Source organism: Octopus sinensis, linkage group LG11 (assembly GCF_006345805.1).
Source record: "Octopus sinensis linkage group LG11, ASM634580v1, whole genome shotgun sequence".
NCBI lineage: Eukaryota > Metazoa > Mollusca > Cephalopoda > Octopoda > Octopodidae > Octopus > Octopus sinensis.
Window position 1 is genome coordinate 40,899,196 of NC_043007.1, and position 19,290 is coordinate 40,918,485.

At 35.6% G+C, this 19,290-nt stretch overlaps 2 protein-coding genes across 2 annotated transcripts in view; both read left to right on the top strand.

Moving 5' to 3' along the window:
- Positions 1–19,290, top strand: part of LOC115217702 (solute carrier family 22 member 8-like) — a 122,266-nt gene that overhangs the window by 20,854 nt on the left and 82,122 nt on the right. The window contains exon 10 of the mRNA XM_036507386.1: positions 468–1,090. Within this exon, the coding sequence (XP_036363279.1) occupies positions 468–647 (180 nt within the window). The 3' untranslated portion in view covers positions 648–1,090. Of the gene's footprint in view, positions 1–467 lie in introns of the transcript that reaches the window.
- Positions 7,548–19,290, top strand: part of LOC115217700 (solute carrier family 22 member 6-A-like) — a 52,023-nt gene continuing 40,280 nt past the window's right edge. Inside the window, exon 1 of the mRNA XM_029787455.2 lies at positions 7,548–7,704. Within this exon, the coding sequence (XP_029643315.1) occupies positions 7,662–7,704 (43 nt within the window). The 5' untranslated portion in view covers positions 7,548–7,661. The remainder of the gene's footprint in view (positions 7,705–19,290) is intronic.

The following is a 19,290-nucleotide window of genomic DNA, read 5'->3' on the forward strand; positions in this document are numbered from 1 at the left end:
ATAATGCCAAGGCGACGAGCTGGCAGAAACGTTAGCACGCCGGACGAAATGCTTAGCAGTATTTCGTCTGCCGTTACGTTCTGAGTTCAAATTCCGTCGACGTCGACTTTACCTTTCATCCTTTCGAGATCGATAAATTAAGTACCAGTTGCGTATTGGTGTCGATCTTACCGACTGGCACCCTCCCCCAAAATTTCGGGTCTTGTGCCTAGAGTAGAAAAGAATATTTATATAATACCAAATGCATCTGTGAGAATAAGCTGTTCTCGTCCAGAACAAAGTCTTTTACATATGAAACAGAACAAGTGTGATTAGTCAAAGCATATACATGGTCCTTCACCAATACAACTATTTCCATTGGCCAAGACCATATGCTTTCTCGGACCTTGTTGTTTGGTCTGTTATTTCTATCTATCTATGAATACACTTTATATAATTTCACTAATGGAGTAATTTTCTATATTCAGGCTTTGGCAACTCCGTGGGCTCCTGGGATTATCATAGGAACTGGATGTATATTTTCTTCAATTTTGCTCCAAATACTTTTACCAGAAACAGGAAACCGTGTCTTACCTCAGACGATTGAAGATGTGAACATGATGCAGAAGAAAAAGAAGAAGAATATGAAAATTGAAACTATATCGTAAAGACAATAAGATAATCACTATAGTTTGCCGTAATCTCGGCCAGCAAGATTAGTTTCATTAGAAATTAAAAATGTGAAATATATGCTGGAGTGACGTAAATGCATACATACAGACTGACCGATAGATAGATGGACACATACATACGTGCATACGCACATATATGTATATATATGTATATATAAATCATAGGGTAGCAAAGAATTTTAGAGAAATTCTTTGCTGCCAGTGGTCTAGCGAGAAGAAAATACTAGTCAATACACTATATATTATTCATATAAAAGTATAGTGTACATTTAAACACATAAGAGATGGCCATAACTGACTCTTTCTAGCGAGTCAGATGTCCTGTCATGGCCATCTCTAATGTGTTTAAATTTACACTATATACATATATAACAGACGCCATGATAGATCGTTAGCCACTACTCACATTTTTTCTCTCCTTGTTTTTTCTGTGTCCCTTTCTGTAGAAGAGCGTAGGCTCGAAACGTAAAAGACTTTTTGTATTCATGAGCGTTATACTAATACATCTGTTTGTTTTGTACACAACCTGTTTTCGTCCTTTGTTTTTTTCGTAAACACTCCCTATATATATGTAAATAGATAGATAGATAGATAGATAGATAGATAGATAGATAGATAGATAGATAGATAGATAGATAGATAGATAGATAGATAGATAGATATACAGATATATATATATACATATATATATATATATATATATATATATATATATATATAGAGAGAGAGAGAGAGAGAGAGAGAGAGAGAGAAAGAGAGAGGCATATTGAAAATTAAAAATAAATTACAAAGCAGCAAAAGTCGAAAGAACGTAAACATGGAGTGTATCAGCTTGACGCATAGTAAAGGTGCAAGAAAGAGTTTATGTATAACGTTTCCAGCATGGCTCTTCGTATGAAAGAGGAGAAACGAAAGGCCCGGAGAAAGAAAAAAATCCGTGTGTGGATACCTGGCAATATGTGTGTGTGTGTGTACGAGTGTGAGGACAAACAAAAGAAGGGTTTTCAACACATTTATTGGAAGTTACGTGTATGGATTAAAACAGTTTGATTCAAATTCTTTAGTACTCCAAGAGTTTCGAGCGTGATGCTAATCTCAACGCTTGTCAACGCCGGATGTTTGCTATGCGAATGTATACTCAAGCATACGTGCGTTCGCTGGTACTCATGTCTATACATATGCTCGCAGTATGCAGGCACGCATTGTACACGTTAGATTGACAGTATATGAATACGTATGTGTGGATATATGTGTGTGTGTGTGTCTGTGTGTGTCTGTGTGTGTGCGCGCGCGCGTGTGTGCATCTGCGCATATGTGTATGTGCTTGCGTGCAGCCCCGTTCATAAATAAAGTATATATATATACATACATATATATATGTATATTTATATACACAAATATACATATACATATATATATGCACATACACATATAAGTATATATATACACACATATACGTATATATGTATATATATATATATATATATATATATATATTATATATATATATAATATATATGCATATATATGTATGTATATATATATATATATATATATATATATATAATATATATATATATTGAATATATAGTGATATATATATATATATATATATATATATATATATATATATATATATATATATATATATATCAGAAATATTCAATTTCTAAATCTCTCATAGAGATATGTACGGTGGTGGGGCGATAAAATGGTTGTATACTGTCAATCTAACGTGAACGTGACAGTAGGGGGTTACACCACCGCTGTTTAGCCCTAGGAAGCAGCGACGCCTCCTGATGGCTTTGACACTGTCACGTTCACGTTAGATTGACAGTATACAACCATTCTATATATATATATATATATATATATATATAGTGAGAATTTACAAAAAAAACACGAAGTGTGGAAGTCTTTTACGTTTCGAGCCTACGCTCTTCGGCAGAAAGGAACACTGAAATAAACAGGGAGAGAAAATAGAAAAAGGTTTAGTGGCTAGCGATCTATCATATATGCCCAAATACATACATACATACATACATATATATATATATATATATATGTGTGTGTGTATATATATCTCTTGTGATAAAAGGCAGATTTTCTCTGCCTGTTTCCATGTTTCTTTTTAATACAATTCTACAATATAGAATTTCTTCAATTGGAATTTACCTATGATTTTTCCAAGTAGATTCGATTGGGTCATGGCATGTAAAGTTTTTTTCAATTTGACCCCCAATTAAGCAAAAATTCAAGAAAACTCAATATTTTACGATTTGCCTCTCTCATTTCAAGTGGTTTACTCCTGCTATTACCACCACACTTTCTCCTTCTTTCTCTTTGCAAGTGTACACATACATAGACACGCAAACATATACATATACGATTGCCTCTCTCATTTCAAATTCTTTCCTCCGTCTATTACCATGCTTTCTCCTACTTTCTCTTTGCAAGCGGGGAAACAGATACACGTGCATTTTTTTTTTCGGGAAGTTCTTTTGAAGTTGGTGTGCATCGAAAGCATTGATGTACATGTGTGCGTGCGTGAGTGTGTGTGTGTGTGTGTTTGATGGGTGTGCGACACAGAAAGTGTGGTGTGTAAGTGAAGTGCTTTTGTTACTGTGTGTAAAGAGACAGAGAGAGTAATGTTGTGCTGTGTGTATATGTGTGAAAGACAGAGATAACTGAACTTTTTTTATTCACTTTTTGTAGTGAGTGACTGAGAGAGAAAAGAAGAGAGAGGGGTCATGTATGTATATATGTATGTATGGCTTCAGTGACACACACACAAAAACACATACCTACGTACACCTAAAGCACGCACACATGCACACAAATGGAGCGCGAACTTCAAAAGAACTTCGTGCTCTATCTATCTGGTTTGTCATTCCTCACACACACATACACACGCAAACATATACATATATGACAGTGACAAACACAAACGTTTCAAACAACTACATACAAACACTCAAAGACACACACACACACACACACGTGTATGTTTGTTATTAGTAAAAAAGGCACCAAACACAATTCACTTTCTCATTCGAACACATTTGCAAACACACACCGACGGTTGAATTGCCATAACTCAACAGAAAAGGTAAATTGGTTTTTAATTTACTTTCTGTCGCTAAATTTTGGTAGTAGTGTGTGTATGTGTGCGCGCGTGTGTGTGTATGTGTGCGCGCGTGTGTGTGTGTGTGTGTGTCTGTGTGTGAGTGTGTGTTGTGTGTGTGTAGGAAGTGAAGGATAAGAATATGGCAAGAAGTGGACAGATGTACATTTATACATACATACATCCATACATACATATGTGTGTGTGTGTATGTATGTGTATTAATGTGTGTGTGTGTTATCTCTTTCTATATAATGCTGAAGTTGTCTGTGTGCGGCAGGTTTGGTAGCCTTCAACTAACACAATCTCCTTCGAGATACTGCGGCACAAGTTGACCAAAATTGACAGTATGATAGAAGAGGGGTTGCTCTTCCTTCCGTAGAAAATAAAATTCAAATCGGACCATGTTAACACCAAACATTATTTACATCAAAAAGCTGCTTTTTTCTATGAAAATCCCTATTTTTTACCATTTTTTCACTGCTGTGTCGCCACTTTTCGGTGTATTTCAACCAGAAAAATGTTCACTTGAACATAATAACAAGCTACATAATGCAAAATTTTTACTTTTCAAAAATTCCAATTCCAGCGGGTCGAAACAAACCCGAGCAACGCCGGGCGATACTGCAAGTAATATATATACATATATACACATATATATTAATAAATTATTAATAATAAAATTACAGCAAAAGAATGAGACCTGGATATTATGTAAATAGAATTTATATATATATATATATATATATATATATATATGTGTGTGTGTGTGTGTGTGTGTGTGTGTGTGTGTACCATAGGGCAATCAGTAAGTTGTCATAAAAGAACTCAGAGCTTCAAATACCGAATCCCGGAGCGAAAAACTTTGAGGTATTTTCATAGGCTATTTGGACGATAAACGCTAAGAAAAAAAAAACGTTGAATAAAAGGAAAGTAACTCTAATAGGGTTGAAAAATATAAAAGATATAAAATATAAAAAAGTTTTTTTAATATTATAAAAAATACATGCAACCACATTCTCAAAATAGATAGAAACGTTCTGCGTTCGTAAAATCTACATACGTACGCACTCACATAGACATGTGTATGTATGTGTGTATATATATATATATGTGTGTGTATGTATAAAAATCACTAATTTAGTGACTTTTTGAATAATATTTATTATAATATATTCTTTTACTTGTTTCAGTCATTTGACTGCGGCCATGCTGGAGCACTCGACCCTGGGACTTGTTCTTTGTAAGCCCAGTACTTATTCTATCGGTCTCTTTGCCGAACCGCTAAGTGACGGGGACGTAAACACACCAGCATCGGTTGTCAAGCAATGCTAGGGGGACAAACATAGACACACAAACATACACACACATGCATATATATATACACATATACGACAGGCTTCTTTCAGTTTCCGTCTACCAAATCCACTCACAAGGCATTAGTCGGCCCGAGGCTATAGCAGAAGTCACTTGCCCAAGATGCCACGTTGTGGGACTGAACGTGGAACCATGTGGTTGGTAAGCAAGCTACTTACCACACAGCCACTCCTGCGCCTACTATATTAAAAATTTTTTCTATATGATGTAATATAGATAATATCTTTCTCTATCAATCGAATTACTTAATAGAGGTTATTTCTCTTAATTATATACATATATTATATATTGTGAAATTTGATTTAGTATTGCTAAATTGAATTTTTCCCTGTAAGTTTGGCATTTTCTATTCCCTACTATTATTAATAATAATATTATAACACACACACACACACACACACACATATATATATATATATATATATATATATATATATATATATATATATATATATATAAAATGAGATAGGGGTTGTAAATTCAACCCTCCATGGGATAACATATATCCAATATACTGCTAGAGAAGTACCCAACAAAGCTAATACATAAATGTTAAGAATTGCGATGCAATTAATTCATTTACTGTATTAGGTGGGCAAAGGTAAAATAATTTTTACCTTAAATTAATAATACAAAATATATGTATATGTATATGTGTATATATATAAGGATATGAGTATATATGCACTCAGATTTATATGTAAATGATTTTTGGGTATGTACTCATACTTATATAGGTGTATGTGTAATTTGTTTTATACATTAGAATCTCCGAAGAGGCCGTAAGATATTTTTGTTAATGTCTCATTTATACCTGTATAAGAAATAGGATCACATGCGGTCGTATTGTGTAGGAAATACAATCGCACGCGGTCCCATTCTTAACGAATTATTACGAGTCATAAATACATACAGTAACAATAGAACATAAGTGAATTGACGAGAAGTCTTCTGTTGGTAGATAAATATTATTTATTTTACATATTTTACAATCATGTAAATTTTAAGAGTTCGTAAGCGTTAGCATGTTTTGTGTCTGTGTGTTCGGGTGGCGTGAAGCATACCCAAAGGTACTGAACATAGAATTAACAATGGCATTTAGTTTACTGTTCATAGGGCAAGGTGCTGAAATCTATTGGAGAGGCTTTCAGTGTTTGTATAGATTAGCGTAGCAACAGGTAGTAGCAGAGACAATCGCATATCTCTAAGTTGAGCAGCAGGTGGCCTAAGTTAGTTCTTAGAAGAACTGGAACTCAAGACCTAAGTGTCTGTGAACCCTGCTTTATATACTGTTTGGTTGGCTCACCGAACTCCAGAAAATGGAATTTTAACCGAAAGTCTTGATTGGCTTATTCACAATTATGGCGCGAAATAAGTCGAGACAATTCGCGTCACGTGTCAACCAGTGGTGCGGACTACGTAGGGACCCTCGTGTCACATGTCAACCAGTGGCGCGAAACACGTAGAGACCACTCGTGTCACCTGTCAGCCAATCAAGTTAGTGTTTAGAACAAGAACAAGTTGACTAAAGATGGTTGTAACCTCAAACGAGATCATTTCTGCCTTGCCTTTCACACAGTGAAGATATTAGCAATCGCTATAGTCATATTTCACAATGGCTGAAACTGCCACGCTACACCTGCAATATATGGCTGATATAGGTTAAATGAGACATACTTATCTGCATGGCCGAAACAGCTATCAGTTATAATGTATATGTATTTTTATATCTTTTTATATTTATTTAGTTATATCTCATTATAATGATTGTAATTATTGTACTGTATTAATGTCTAATCTTAATGCTCTTGTGTAGTGTTTTAATAAAGTATGTGATTCGGTATTATCTGATAGTTGATGAATGATTTAGATATATTTCTCCATTTTCTTATTTTGTATATATATATATATATATATATATATATATACCCTCATATATACCTGTACGAGTGTGCATATATGCATATGTTTACGTTTGAGTATGAGTATATTTATTTGTATAAATGTCTAATATAAATGTAGGCATATATTTATGTGAGGATGACTTTGCGTATACATTCACACTTATATATATGTGTGTATATATTTATGCATATATATATATATATATATATATATCCACATTTTTATTTGAGAACATATTCTTTGTGGAAAATAGCGATTTGACGTCTATATCTAGCACGTTGACCGTCCACTTTTAGTGGTCAGTCCTTTAAATTTTGTATGTAAAAATAATTTAACCTTCGGATTTTTTTTAATATGCTAGGCCACTGGTTTTAATTGATTATTATTAATTTCTACCCTTATTAAATTTTAAATGATAATAAATGTTCTCTAACCGGTAAATTGACTGCAGGGTAGATTTCCGATCTCAGCGCGCTAAAGTGGAGGCATTTGAAAGATATACATAAATATAATTGGTTGGACTCTATTCATGCGAGACTCCAGTCAAACGTTTTTGTATCTAGTCCTGCAAATTGTATTTCTATATGACGACTCTGCTGAACAGATTGCGGGTATTCATATGCGTGGGTAAGAACAATCGAAACTGATCGGTACATTTTTATTTCGTATATTTTCATTTGTCTTGCATATTTTTAATACTTTGGTACGTGCTGGATTTTTATTTGAGAACATATTCTTTGTGGAAAATAGCGATTTGACGTTTATATCTAGCATGTTGACCGTCCACTTTTAGTGGTCAGTCCTTTAAATTTTGTATGTAAAAATATTTTAATCTTCGGATTTTTTTAATATGCTAGGCCACTGGTTTTAATTGATTAATATCAATTTCTTCCCTTATTAAATTTTATATAGGCGATCTTTCGTCTCTAGTAAACCTTTCCGTCGATTTCCGTAAATTTTTTTTTTTTTTACATATGGGCTTGCGGGAACTTTTGAAGTAATATACATACATATACACATACACCGAGTAAAAAATCTCAGTTATCTCTTTCTTTCACACATTACTCTGTCTCTTCACACACACTAACAGAAGCACTTCACTTACACAACATACTATCTGTCTCCCACACCCCATCAAACACACACACACATGTCCATCAATGTTCCCATGCACGGTAACTTCAAAAGAACTTCCCTCGTCATACAATCGCTTTCTCTTAGTCTCTTTTGCTCTCATTACTTCAAAAGTTCCCGCAAGCCCATATGTAAAAAAAAAAATTTTTTTACGGAAATCGACGGAAAGGTCTACTAGAGACGAAAGATTGCCCTTATTTTTAATACTTTGGTACGTGCTGGATTTTTATTTGAGAATATATTTTTTGTGGAAAATAGCGATTTGACGTCTATATCTAACATGTTGACCGTCCACTTTTAGTGGTCAGTCCTTTAAATTTTGTATGTAAAAATATTTTAATCTTCGGATTTTTTTAATATGCTAGGCCACTGGTTTTAATTGATTAATATCAATTTCTACCCTTATTAAATTTTATATATATATAACAATTTAATAAAACATATGCACACATACATATATGTACATACCTATATCTATATGTATATTTACATGCATATATGAGTACAGGACACCACAAATAAACGTACAACACAAGAAACGAAAACAAAAACAAAACAAGGAAACGGACTTTTTTTAAAAACGAAAAAACAATGACATAAGTGGGAAAGAGTGATGCAATATCCGGACACTGCACTACTTTCAACTTTTATGCGCCAATTTAAACTGACTAACAGGACGTTGCTAGGTTACTGTAATGACAAACATTCGCACACACTACCCAACTTTCATTTTAACTTGTTCTAATCGTCGCGGAAATGCCCTCAGGCAGCCTTTCATTCAACTAGGCTGCTAAATTGGGGTATTTATGGTTTGCACTTCATAACGCCGGGCATTTAAAAAAAATATTCACCTAAAATTCTCTCGCAGACCGGATATAATTATCCGTCGGGTGGTATATGGATTGCGGGCCTTGAGTTTGACACCCGTGATTTAAAGAAAGATAACTCGCTATCTATAGTAATTAAACTAGTTAAAATAATGATTGTGATAATTTATATTCTCGCAAATAATATTAATAAATATAATTAAAATAATAGTAACAATAATATTAATTGAGGGTTTAAACCCCAAGTAAATGAAATACCTCTGAATTAATAATGTACGCCATACAGTAAAACATAAACAAAACTGCTACAATTAATTGTAATATAAACAAACATTTTAAAGCCATGATTTTTCTGTAATACAAGTAGAGGTGATTATAAAACTAGAGTTCAATTCAATTTTAAAACGTTATCACTTTCAACTGAATACGAAGCAGGAAGCGGGTTTGAATTAGTTCACTTTGAAAACATTGTAAGTGATGAACCCGTGATGAAATTGCAGCTTCTAGGATGCATAATTGCATACACAGTAGTGTGTAGTTCATGCAGTAGAAACATATGTTGGTCATTATTATACGTACTATAGAAAACCTTTAGTAAAAAGTTTTGGATGCGAATAAATCTCTACTCTCCTCTTTGTTTTCAATTATATATATATAATGTATGATGCATCTATATACCATATATATCCATATATATATAGAGAGAGAGAGATGAGAAATAGATATTCTCCGTATAGAATACACTTAGTAATGCTCAAGAGGTTTAAACTTGAGCAGGTAGAGGAGTAAACGTAAGGATAAGGAAGTCAGGTAAGTCGATACACAAAAAATCATCATCATCATCATCGTTTAACGTCCGCTTTCCATGCTAGCATGGGTTGGACGGTTCAACTGGGGTCTGGGAAGCCCGAAGGCTGCACCAGGCCAGTCAGATCTGGCGGTGTTTCTACAGCTGGATGCCCTTCCTAACGCCAACCACTCCGCGAGTGTAGTGGGTGCTTTTTATGTGCCACCAACACAGGTGTCAGACGAGGCTGGCGAACGGCCATGCTCGGATGGTGTTTTTTACGTGCCACCGGCACGGAGGCCAGGTGAGGCTGGCACGGCCACGATCAGATGGTGTTTGTTACGTGCCACCAGCACGGAGGCCAGTCGATGCGGTGCTGGCTACGGCCACGTTCGGATGGTTCTCTCATGTGCCACCGGTACTGGTACCACAAACTAAATTCCAATAATGTGGATCGATTTCGATTTTGATTTCACTTGCCTCAACAGGTCTTCACAAGTAGAGTTATGTGTCCCAAGAAGGAAGGTATGCACAGGTGGACTGACTACGTCCCAGGTAGGGACCACGGGTTATGGCCTCACTTGTCCTGGCGGGTCTTCTCATGCACAGCATACTTCCAAAGGTCTCGGTCTCTGGTCATTTCCTCGGTGAGACCTAAAGAGCGAAGGTCGTGTTTCACCACCTCATCCCAGGTTTTCCTGGGTCTACCTCTTCCATAGATTCCCTCAACCGCTAGGGTTAAATATATTTAATACAAAAATGTATATATGTTTACATATAAAAAGGTCCGACTTACACAGAAGAGAAATGATATCAGGAATTAAAGGGTTTGAATAAGAGTTTTATGTGTCCAACAGCTGTTTCTGGGGTCTTGGTGGTCCAAAATAATGATTGTAAATTGATTTCATTGTCGAATAATACCAACCTCCATCTTCAGAGAAGAAGTCTTAGATTTGGGGTTTTGACAGAAAGGGGATTAAATGATTTTGTAGAGAACTAAGCGTATTAGGAGGAGTTGGTAGATATTTAGATAGAAAGTAATGGGAGGAGAAATAAATTTCAAGGTTAGGGGTTAATAAGAAAGCTATTAGGGAGTCATAGTAGTAGAGATGGAAGATGGGATGAAGAGGGAAGGGTGGCTTAGGAAGCATGTGCATGGTAACCTTTGTGTTAGTTTGTATGAAGGCTATAGAGTTATGGGTTGAGATAGTGAAAATGGGAATGGCCATTATTTGAGGGAAATAATTTGACTATTTCAGTGGATGAGGGAGATTAGTAAGGTATGTAGAGAGGTATAAGAGAAAACAGAATTAGCTTCAGGTAATGCAAAATAACGTTTCCACCGGCGAGATTTTAAACAATGTAAGTGAAGTTAGCGAGGAGCTTTAAGTGTTATCCATATGGCTGTTACTGTCTCATTTATGGTTCTGGTTTCATTCACTCAGAATATTGATGAATCGTTTCGTTTACCTTTTCACTGAAAAGAATGTAAAAACGATTAGTAAAGAAATCCAAGAAACGTATCGTAGTGTAGATGATATAAATATCATCACCAAGAGTCTCCGATATTAGCATAATACTGCTTGCTGATTTTACATCTACAGCCCTATAAAATCAAAGAAAAGAAATTTATTAATTACAAATGAGCTATGGAAAGGCATTGACGTTACAACCACCATCCAACCCAGATTTTAAAACAATACAATAGAGTTAAAAACACATTGTTAGAGACAACTCAACTTCAATGTTAAACGACTGTTTTATCGCATGCAACCATGGAATAAATATTTTTTATTTTCCTGGCAAGAGGACAGACAGACAGAAAGAAACATAAACATGCAAACACCTTAATCCGCACTCATACATACACACACAAACACACACACACACACACACACAAGCACACACATACCTATTTCTTTATTACCCACAAGGGGCTAAACATAGAGGGGACAAACAAGGACAGACATAGGTATTAAGTCGATTACATCGACCCCAGTGCGTAACTGGTGCTTAATTTATCGACCCCGAAAGGATGAAAGGCAAAGTCGACCTCGGCGGAATTTGAACTCACAACATAACGGCAGACAAAATACCGCAAAGCATTTCGCCCGGCGTGCTAACGCTTCTGCCAGCTCGCACACACATAGCGTCAACAAGACACACACACACACAAGCACACACATACCGTCAACAAAACACACAAACACAATATATAATTCAGTATCTATAGGAGATATTTCTTAAATCAAATGCTGGAAGAACCATAATAAACTAATTGACATCATAGCTCTATACTATAGTTATATTACCACCGCCAAAATTCCTCTTAGCATATTATGCAATGAACTGAAACACGGTGAACAATAATTCGGTGAAACTTACCATACTATAGACATGACGATGGTAACATTCCTCAGATAAGGTGACTTGAAGATGACAAGTAATTTTACTAACAATGGAGCTTCTTTTTCAACTTCTATTTGTGACTGATCAACAACTGCTTTGATGTTTGCCTCGACATTAGACTCACAGTTTCGCCCGTCGAGATTAGTTTCGTTCACGGTATTAGCTACTTGTTGTGTTGAAGTTTCTTTTAAAGTAATATGCCAAACAGTGTCAAAGTCAACTTTGTTTTGTTTAGCTGCCTTTTTGACAATCTTCTCAGCAGCATTTATTTTCGAAGTAGCAGTTAACCACCGTACACATTCCTGCAGGAAACTGCAATCATAGAGAGATAAATGTGAAATAATAATTGTGTTGTCAGATGGTGTTGAAAAAAATACAGCGAATATATATGTGTGTATGCGTATATGAGTGTGTTTGCGTCTGTGTGTATAAATGTGCAACCATGATCTCATTGTTTAAATATCCTGCTTAGATTAATTAAGATTGTATTGCGTTCGATAGTATCCCTACTAGAAATATATGTTGTTTGAATGTACGTACGTATGAACGTTTAAAAGTAATAGCTATCCTGTACTTATTTTATACAAGCAAGCTGCTTACGTTTTGCATAGAAGCCATCCGCATCTGATCTACAATGCGATTCTTTAATGTGTGCAGATTTGTGCCTTCTCCTTTCATTAGGCACAACGAATATGAACTACTCAGAACAAATTGAGGATTAGTGAGACATAATATGTGTATAGATTATAGAGTATAGAAGATATGAAGATGGGAAAGGGAATTATATTGTTTGTGGAAAAATATTCGATTTTAAACCAAGAAATACATCAGAGAAGTCTAGGTTAGAGTGCTAGCTACAGATACTTTAAGCCTTAGGTTATTGACAATAGCTATTCACTTTGTAAATGTATCTAGCATGACCATCATTATGATGCGATAATTCTAAACCTCCCTCTATGTTCAAATCGATGTTGCAACTGGTGATCATATTCTTTAATAGGTCGAGTATATACTATAGGAATAATCCGCATATATGCACGTTATAGAACCCATACATCCGTCAAGTGAGTTTGTTGTTTCTAATTTCTTGAAAACCAAATTAATCCTTTTCCACAGGGCAAAGTTAAGATTGTATTGCGTTCGATAGTGTCTCTATTAGAAATATATGTTGTTTGAATGTATGTACGTATGAATGTATAAAAGTGTTAGCATTTGTGCGAAAGCATTTTCTTGCAAATTCTAGATTCTTATCATGTAATTGTGTGTGCAATGGGTAAAAATCTGGTCCTTACAAAAAATTCTCGGGAAGGCAGCACTAAATAGGAATAATGTGTTCCAGCTGTAATCCTTCAACAAATAGGCTATGATCCCGACAAGACCATTACTGAGGCTCCAAAGATTCATAAATATACCAGACATAATGATATGCTTTTCTTTGGGGTATATTTCACAAATCAAAGCTGCAGAGCTAAGAAGAAATGCCTGAAAAATAAAATAGTAAAGAAAATTTCTAATGTAAATTGTAAGTGTATAAGATACTGCAACATGTTCATAATTCTTTCCAGTACTGAAGATTGTTGGAATTTTAACGTGTGGTTTATTTCAAAGAAATATATCTCACGTAAATCACAAATCAATGTTATATTTTTAATTAACAATATATTATATTTCTAGGGTTGAAGATTGCCGAGTTGATCGGGTCATATTCTACAAGTTAGTTGGCTGTACGTATATGTCATGGCAAGTCAACCAGACAGTTATTTACCTTATTAATATTCCATTCCACCGTGTTGCAAATACCATAGGATACGTGTAATTCGCTATGGCAAACAAGGTACCACACTCCATCCTAAATGAGGATTTGTAACGGAGTAGGAATGATATATGTTGTAAGGACATCATTTATATTACAGTTGGCACATTTTTAAGATGACTTGTGCTTTATACGCTTCATGCCAACACATTCTTTAAATACAAATCTGATACAATTAAGAGCATATATTTATAAATGTTTACAGTAATCCCTCGCCATGTCGCGGTTCACCTATCACGGTTTATTATTTAAGCTTGCACACCACAACTGATGCTTCTTAGGTCCAACATTTCTCTCAAGGTACTAACGCTCTGTCGAGTATGCACACTGACATTACACATCCATCGGAGCATACTGGCTTCATTCCTCGCGAACTTACGCATGTCCTCAGCAGTCACGGCCTATGTTTCACTGCCATGTAGCATGGCTGTTCGTACACATGCATCATACAGTCTGCCTTTTACTCTGAGCGAGAGGCCTTTAGTCACCAGCAGAGGTAAGAGCTCCCTAAACTTTGCCCAGGCTATTCTTACTCTAGCAGTTACACTTTCAACGCACCCACCCCCACTACTGACTTGGTCACCTAGATAACGGAAGCTATCAACTACTTCTAGCTTTTCCCCCTGGAAAGTGACGGAAGTTGTTTTCTGCAGATTTTCAGAGTTTATTGCTCCTGAGCATCTGCCACATACAAAAACTATCTTCCCAGTTAGCCTCCCTTTGACATTACTGCACCTCTTATGTGTCCATAGCTTACACTGGGTACATCTTATAGAGTTTCTACCTACACCTTTTCTACAAATCGAGCAGGGCCATCTTCCTGAAGACATTTGTGGATTGTCTACCTTCCTACTTATTAGTACTTTGGTTTTAGCTAGGTTGACTCTAAGGCCCCTCGATTCTAAACCCTCCTTCCACACCTGAAACTTCTCCTCCAGTTCTGATAGTGACTCAGCAATTAGAGCAAGGTCGTCAGCATAGAGGAGCTCCCAGGGGCAACCTGTCTTGAATTCCTCCGTAATTGCCTGGAGGACTATGATAAATAGGAGGGGGCTGAGTGAGGAATATTGAATATCAAAGATCAGTATATTATGAAGAGCCGCTATATATTCGTACAGGGAATATTATTGCTCAGTCTTCTGCAAAATGGTTATTTCCTTGACAGCAGGGGTTCTCAAGTGAGGTCAATATAAGATTTTTAGGTGTCCATGTATTCAATATACTACAATAAGGGTCCACGGGAATTTTTCAGAGGTATGGAAAAATTGTGCTTCGGATCAGTAAGGTTTATGTGTAATAAATCGGTTATACGTTCATAATACAGAAAATATTTTAACAATTTTCGATACAAGTCCTAATAAAATGTAATTAAAAAATACAATTGGATTTTATAAACATCAAATAACTATGTGGGTTAATCCAAATAAAATAATATTCAAAGGAAATACATAGGCAAAAGATGGTTAAGAACTACCGTTCTACAGCAACCACGTTTTCTACATTTCTTAGAGTAAGTCATTCACTTGTTTGGTTAACTCTTATTGTATGGAGAGAAATAACCGAAATCGACCATTTCTTGTAACTTGTCCTTCACATTTGGCCATGAAGACAGTATCATATAAGGGTGGATGTGTTCAACTTATTGATCTTGATTATAACCTGCGCCTCTTATTCAATGTGATTATTCTAAACAATTTCACTTATACACTCATTGTTTTATTCACAGGCTTGGGCTTTTCCATGGGCTCCTTGTATTATTATAGAATTCTGATGCTTAGCGTCTTAAATTATTATTTGAGTATTTTTACCGGAAACAGGAAACTGCGTCTTACTGCGGATAATCGAAGAAGTTAACAGAACGGGAAAGGAACATAAGATGAATCAACTAAAGAAAATCGAAAATGCATTGTAATTATAAGATGATCATAAAAATTAGTAGAGACATGGGGCGGTTGGGACCGGCAAGATTAAATTCATTAAAAACTTAGAATGTTATTGTTATGTTGGTGTGATATTTGGAGAAAGGTCTATGGGCCTTGACATAAAAAGACGCATAAATTGGCGAACTAGCAGAACTGTTAGCACGCCAGGGAAAATGCTTAGAGGCATATTGTCTGGGTTTACATTCTGAGTTTAAATTTCGCCTAGGTTGGCTTTGCTTTTCATCCATTTTGGGTTGATAAAACAAGAACTTGTTGAGCATTGAAATCGATGAATTCATCTTAATCCCTCCCCCGTAATTGCTGGCTTTGTGTCAAAATTTGAAACCAGTAGAAACGAACACAAGTAATTACTATCGTTCATAAATAATCTATGTACATAAAAACTGAAATTAATTCTTTCTCTCAAGAGAAAATGAAAGTCTTCAAGCGAAATGTTTTTGATAAAATATTTTCTTCTCAATTACTTTCTACAATTTATTTATGAGTTAATTCATCAATTCATTTACTTTTACTAATTAATTGATTTATTGATACAATAACTTTAACTGGTATCTCTATAGACCATTCCATACACATTCAAATTAGTATCCAATTATTTTGACATGGCTTTTTCTTTCTACATACACACTTACAACCATTCCTCTGTTAGTCTCACTCACTCCTCTCCAACACTTCATACACACACACAATTTATATATATATATATATATCTTAGAAACACACTAACACACATACACACACACAAACACACACACTCACACACACACACATAATGTCATTTACCTATCCTATGTATAATCATACATATATTATATCTATATATCTCTGTGTAAGTATCTATGAGTCTATCTATCTATCTATCTATCTATCTATCTATCTATCTATCTATCTATCTATCTATCTATCTATCTATCTATGTTCGTATTGTAAGTAACACGCTCCCACCATTGGTGTGGGTAAATGGGAATGTGGTCACTCTCCTTGAGCTCATTTCTCAAAATTGGTACCTTTTATAAAATATGAGTTGAAAACTATTTAGTATGTGGCATGGCGCCTTTTTTATCTGCTCGCTCCCTCTAACTTTAAAACTTGGCATCGCTCCTGCCTGCAACTCTTCGGTTGTTTCAATATGCGGTTGTAATTTTAAACTTCTAAATGTCCGAAAGAATATGTATTAGAAACGTATCAACAAAAAATATCAAACAAAGCAACATAGGCGCAGGAGTGGCTGTGTGGTAAGTAGCTTTTTTACCAACCACATGTTTCCGGGTTCAGTCCCATTGCGTGGCACCTTGGGCAAGTGTCTTCTACTATAGCCTCGGGCCGACCAAAGCCTTGTGAGTGGATTTAGTAGACGGAAACTGAAAGAAGCCTGTCGTATATATGTATATATATGCGTGTGTGTGTTTGTGTGTCTGTGTTTGTCCCCCTAGCATTGCTTGACAACCGATGCTGGGGTGTTTATGTCCCCGTTACTTAGTGGTTCGGCAAAAGAGACCGATTGAATAAGTAGTAGGCTTACAAAAGAATAAGTCCCGGGGTCGAGTTGCTCAATTAGAGGCGGTGCTCCAGCATGGCCGCAGTCAAATGACTGAAACAAGTAAGAGTAAAGAGTATAGGAACATGACAACAACGTTTATAAGTTGAGTATAGTCGATTAAATTTGCTCAATATTTTGACTTGTACTTAAATTCATTAACCCATGAAGGTGACAGCCAAAGTTTATGAAGGTGGAATTTAACTGTGTCACAGAGTATTTTATCTTGCGTTCTATACTTCACATTGTTTTCTATAAATTTGAATAAGTCGTGATCTTATGCATCAGTAACAGTATTCGGATCACGTGGTGCTACGTGCAGTGTAAATGATATTCAATACAGCAGAAATAAAATAATTTGCGATATTATTTTGCATTGGTGATAAAGCAGTCAAATCAACACTTAAACAAGAGCACGCATATATATATATATTTCGTTTGGGGATTTGGTTTGCAAGATTCTTTATATGAGTTCATGTGTTAAAGCATAATTTGTTGTGTCTAGGGAGAGTCATTTTTTTTTTGCGTGCCTTATTATGTAACACATTCACCGGTAAAATTTCCACTTTTTTCTTATTTTTTTTGTCCTAAAATTTCCGTTTCGTCTTGCAACCTTTTCAATAGTTTTGAGAGTCAAAACTATAGAAAAGTTGCAAGACGCAACGGAAATTTTAGGACAATAAAATAATAAAAAAAGTGGAAATTTTACCGGTGAATGTGTTACATAATAAGGCACAAAAAGAAAATGACTCTCCCCAGGCGCAACAGTATATATATATAAATATATATGTATGTATGTATGTATGTATATGTGTGTGTATATATATATGTATATCATCATCATCATCGTTTAACGTCCGTTTTCCGCGCTAGCACGGGTTGGACGGTTTGACCGGGGTCTGGGAAGTCAGGGGCTGCACCAGGCTCCAGTCTGATCTGGCAGTGTTTCTACAGCTGAATGCCCTTCCTAACGCCAACTACTCCACGTGTGTAGTAGGTGCTTTTTACGTGCCACTGGCACAGGTGCCAGGGGAGTCTCGCATCGGCCATGATCGGTTGGTGCTTTTAACGTGATATATATATTAGGGTTACGACCTTTTGATTTTTTGGGAAATAAACAATTTCCTGTATCAAAAGGCGATCAGCAATTTCACATAAGTAGGGAAAATAACCTTTATTTTAAGTTTTTTTTAAAAATCGTCTCCCTCAACTGAAGAAATTTAACACCACTTTTAACCTAAATCATGCAAAACTCTAGCGGGGTTCATAATGCCTACTCGATCGAGCTTTTACCAAACTTGGTGTGCTGACTTAATACAATGCAGAAACAGTATATCTCAAATTTCAAGTTTTAGTAGTGTAGGAGTTATAAAGTTTTTCATTTGTTACCACTTAGGCCCTACTTTAGGAAATATCCTGTTTTCTTTTTTATTTCTTTGACGCTAAAAACTCTGACTATATTAACTGTTTTTCAGAATAGTAGGCTTATCCAACTAGAGTATCTAAATTAATGTCCCATAAGAGAAGTGCTTGCATCACTCAAAGAAACAAAAAAATCTGGATGAAGAATCTTGTGCAATTTCAAGTCTGACATAGGAAAAGAAGACTTGTTCCTCTAGAGGAGCATTCTTTGGAAAACAACTGCAAGATGCCAATGAAATTTCAAAAACTCTGTGTGTGTGTCATATATGTATGTGTGAGTGTGTGTACGTGTAAAAGCATGGCCATCATTCTCTGTTGATCTGCATTTGCAACAACAGTGG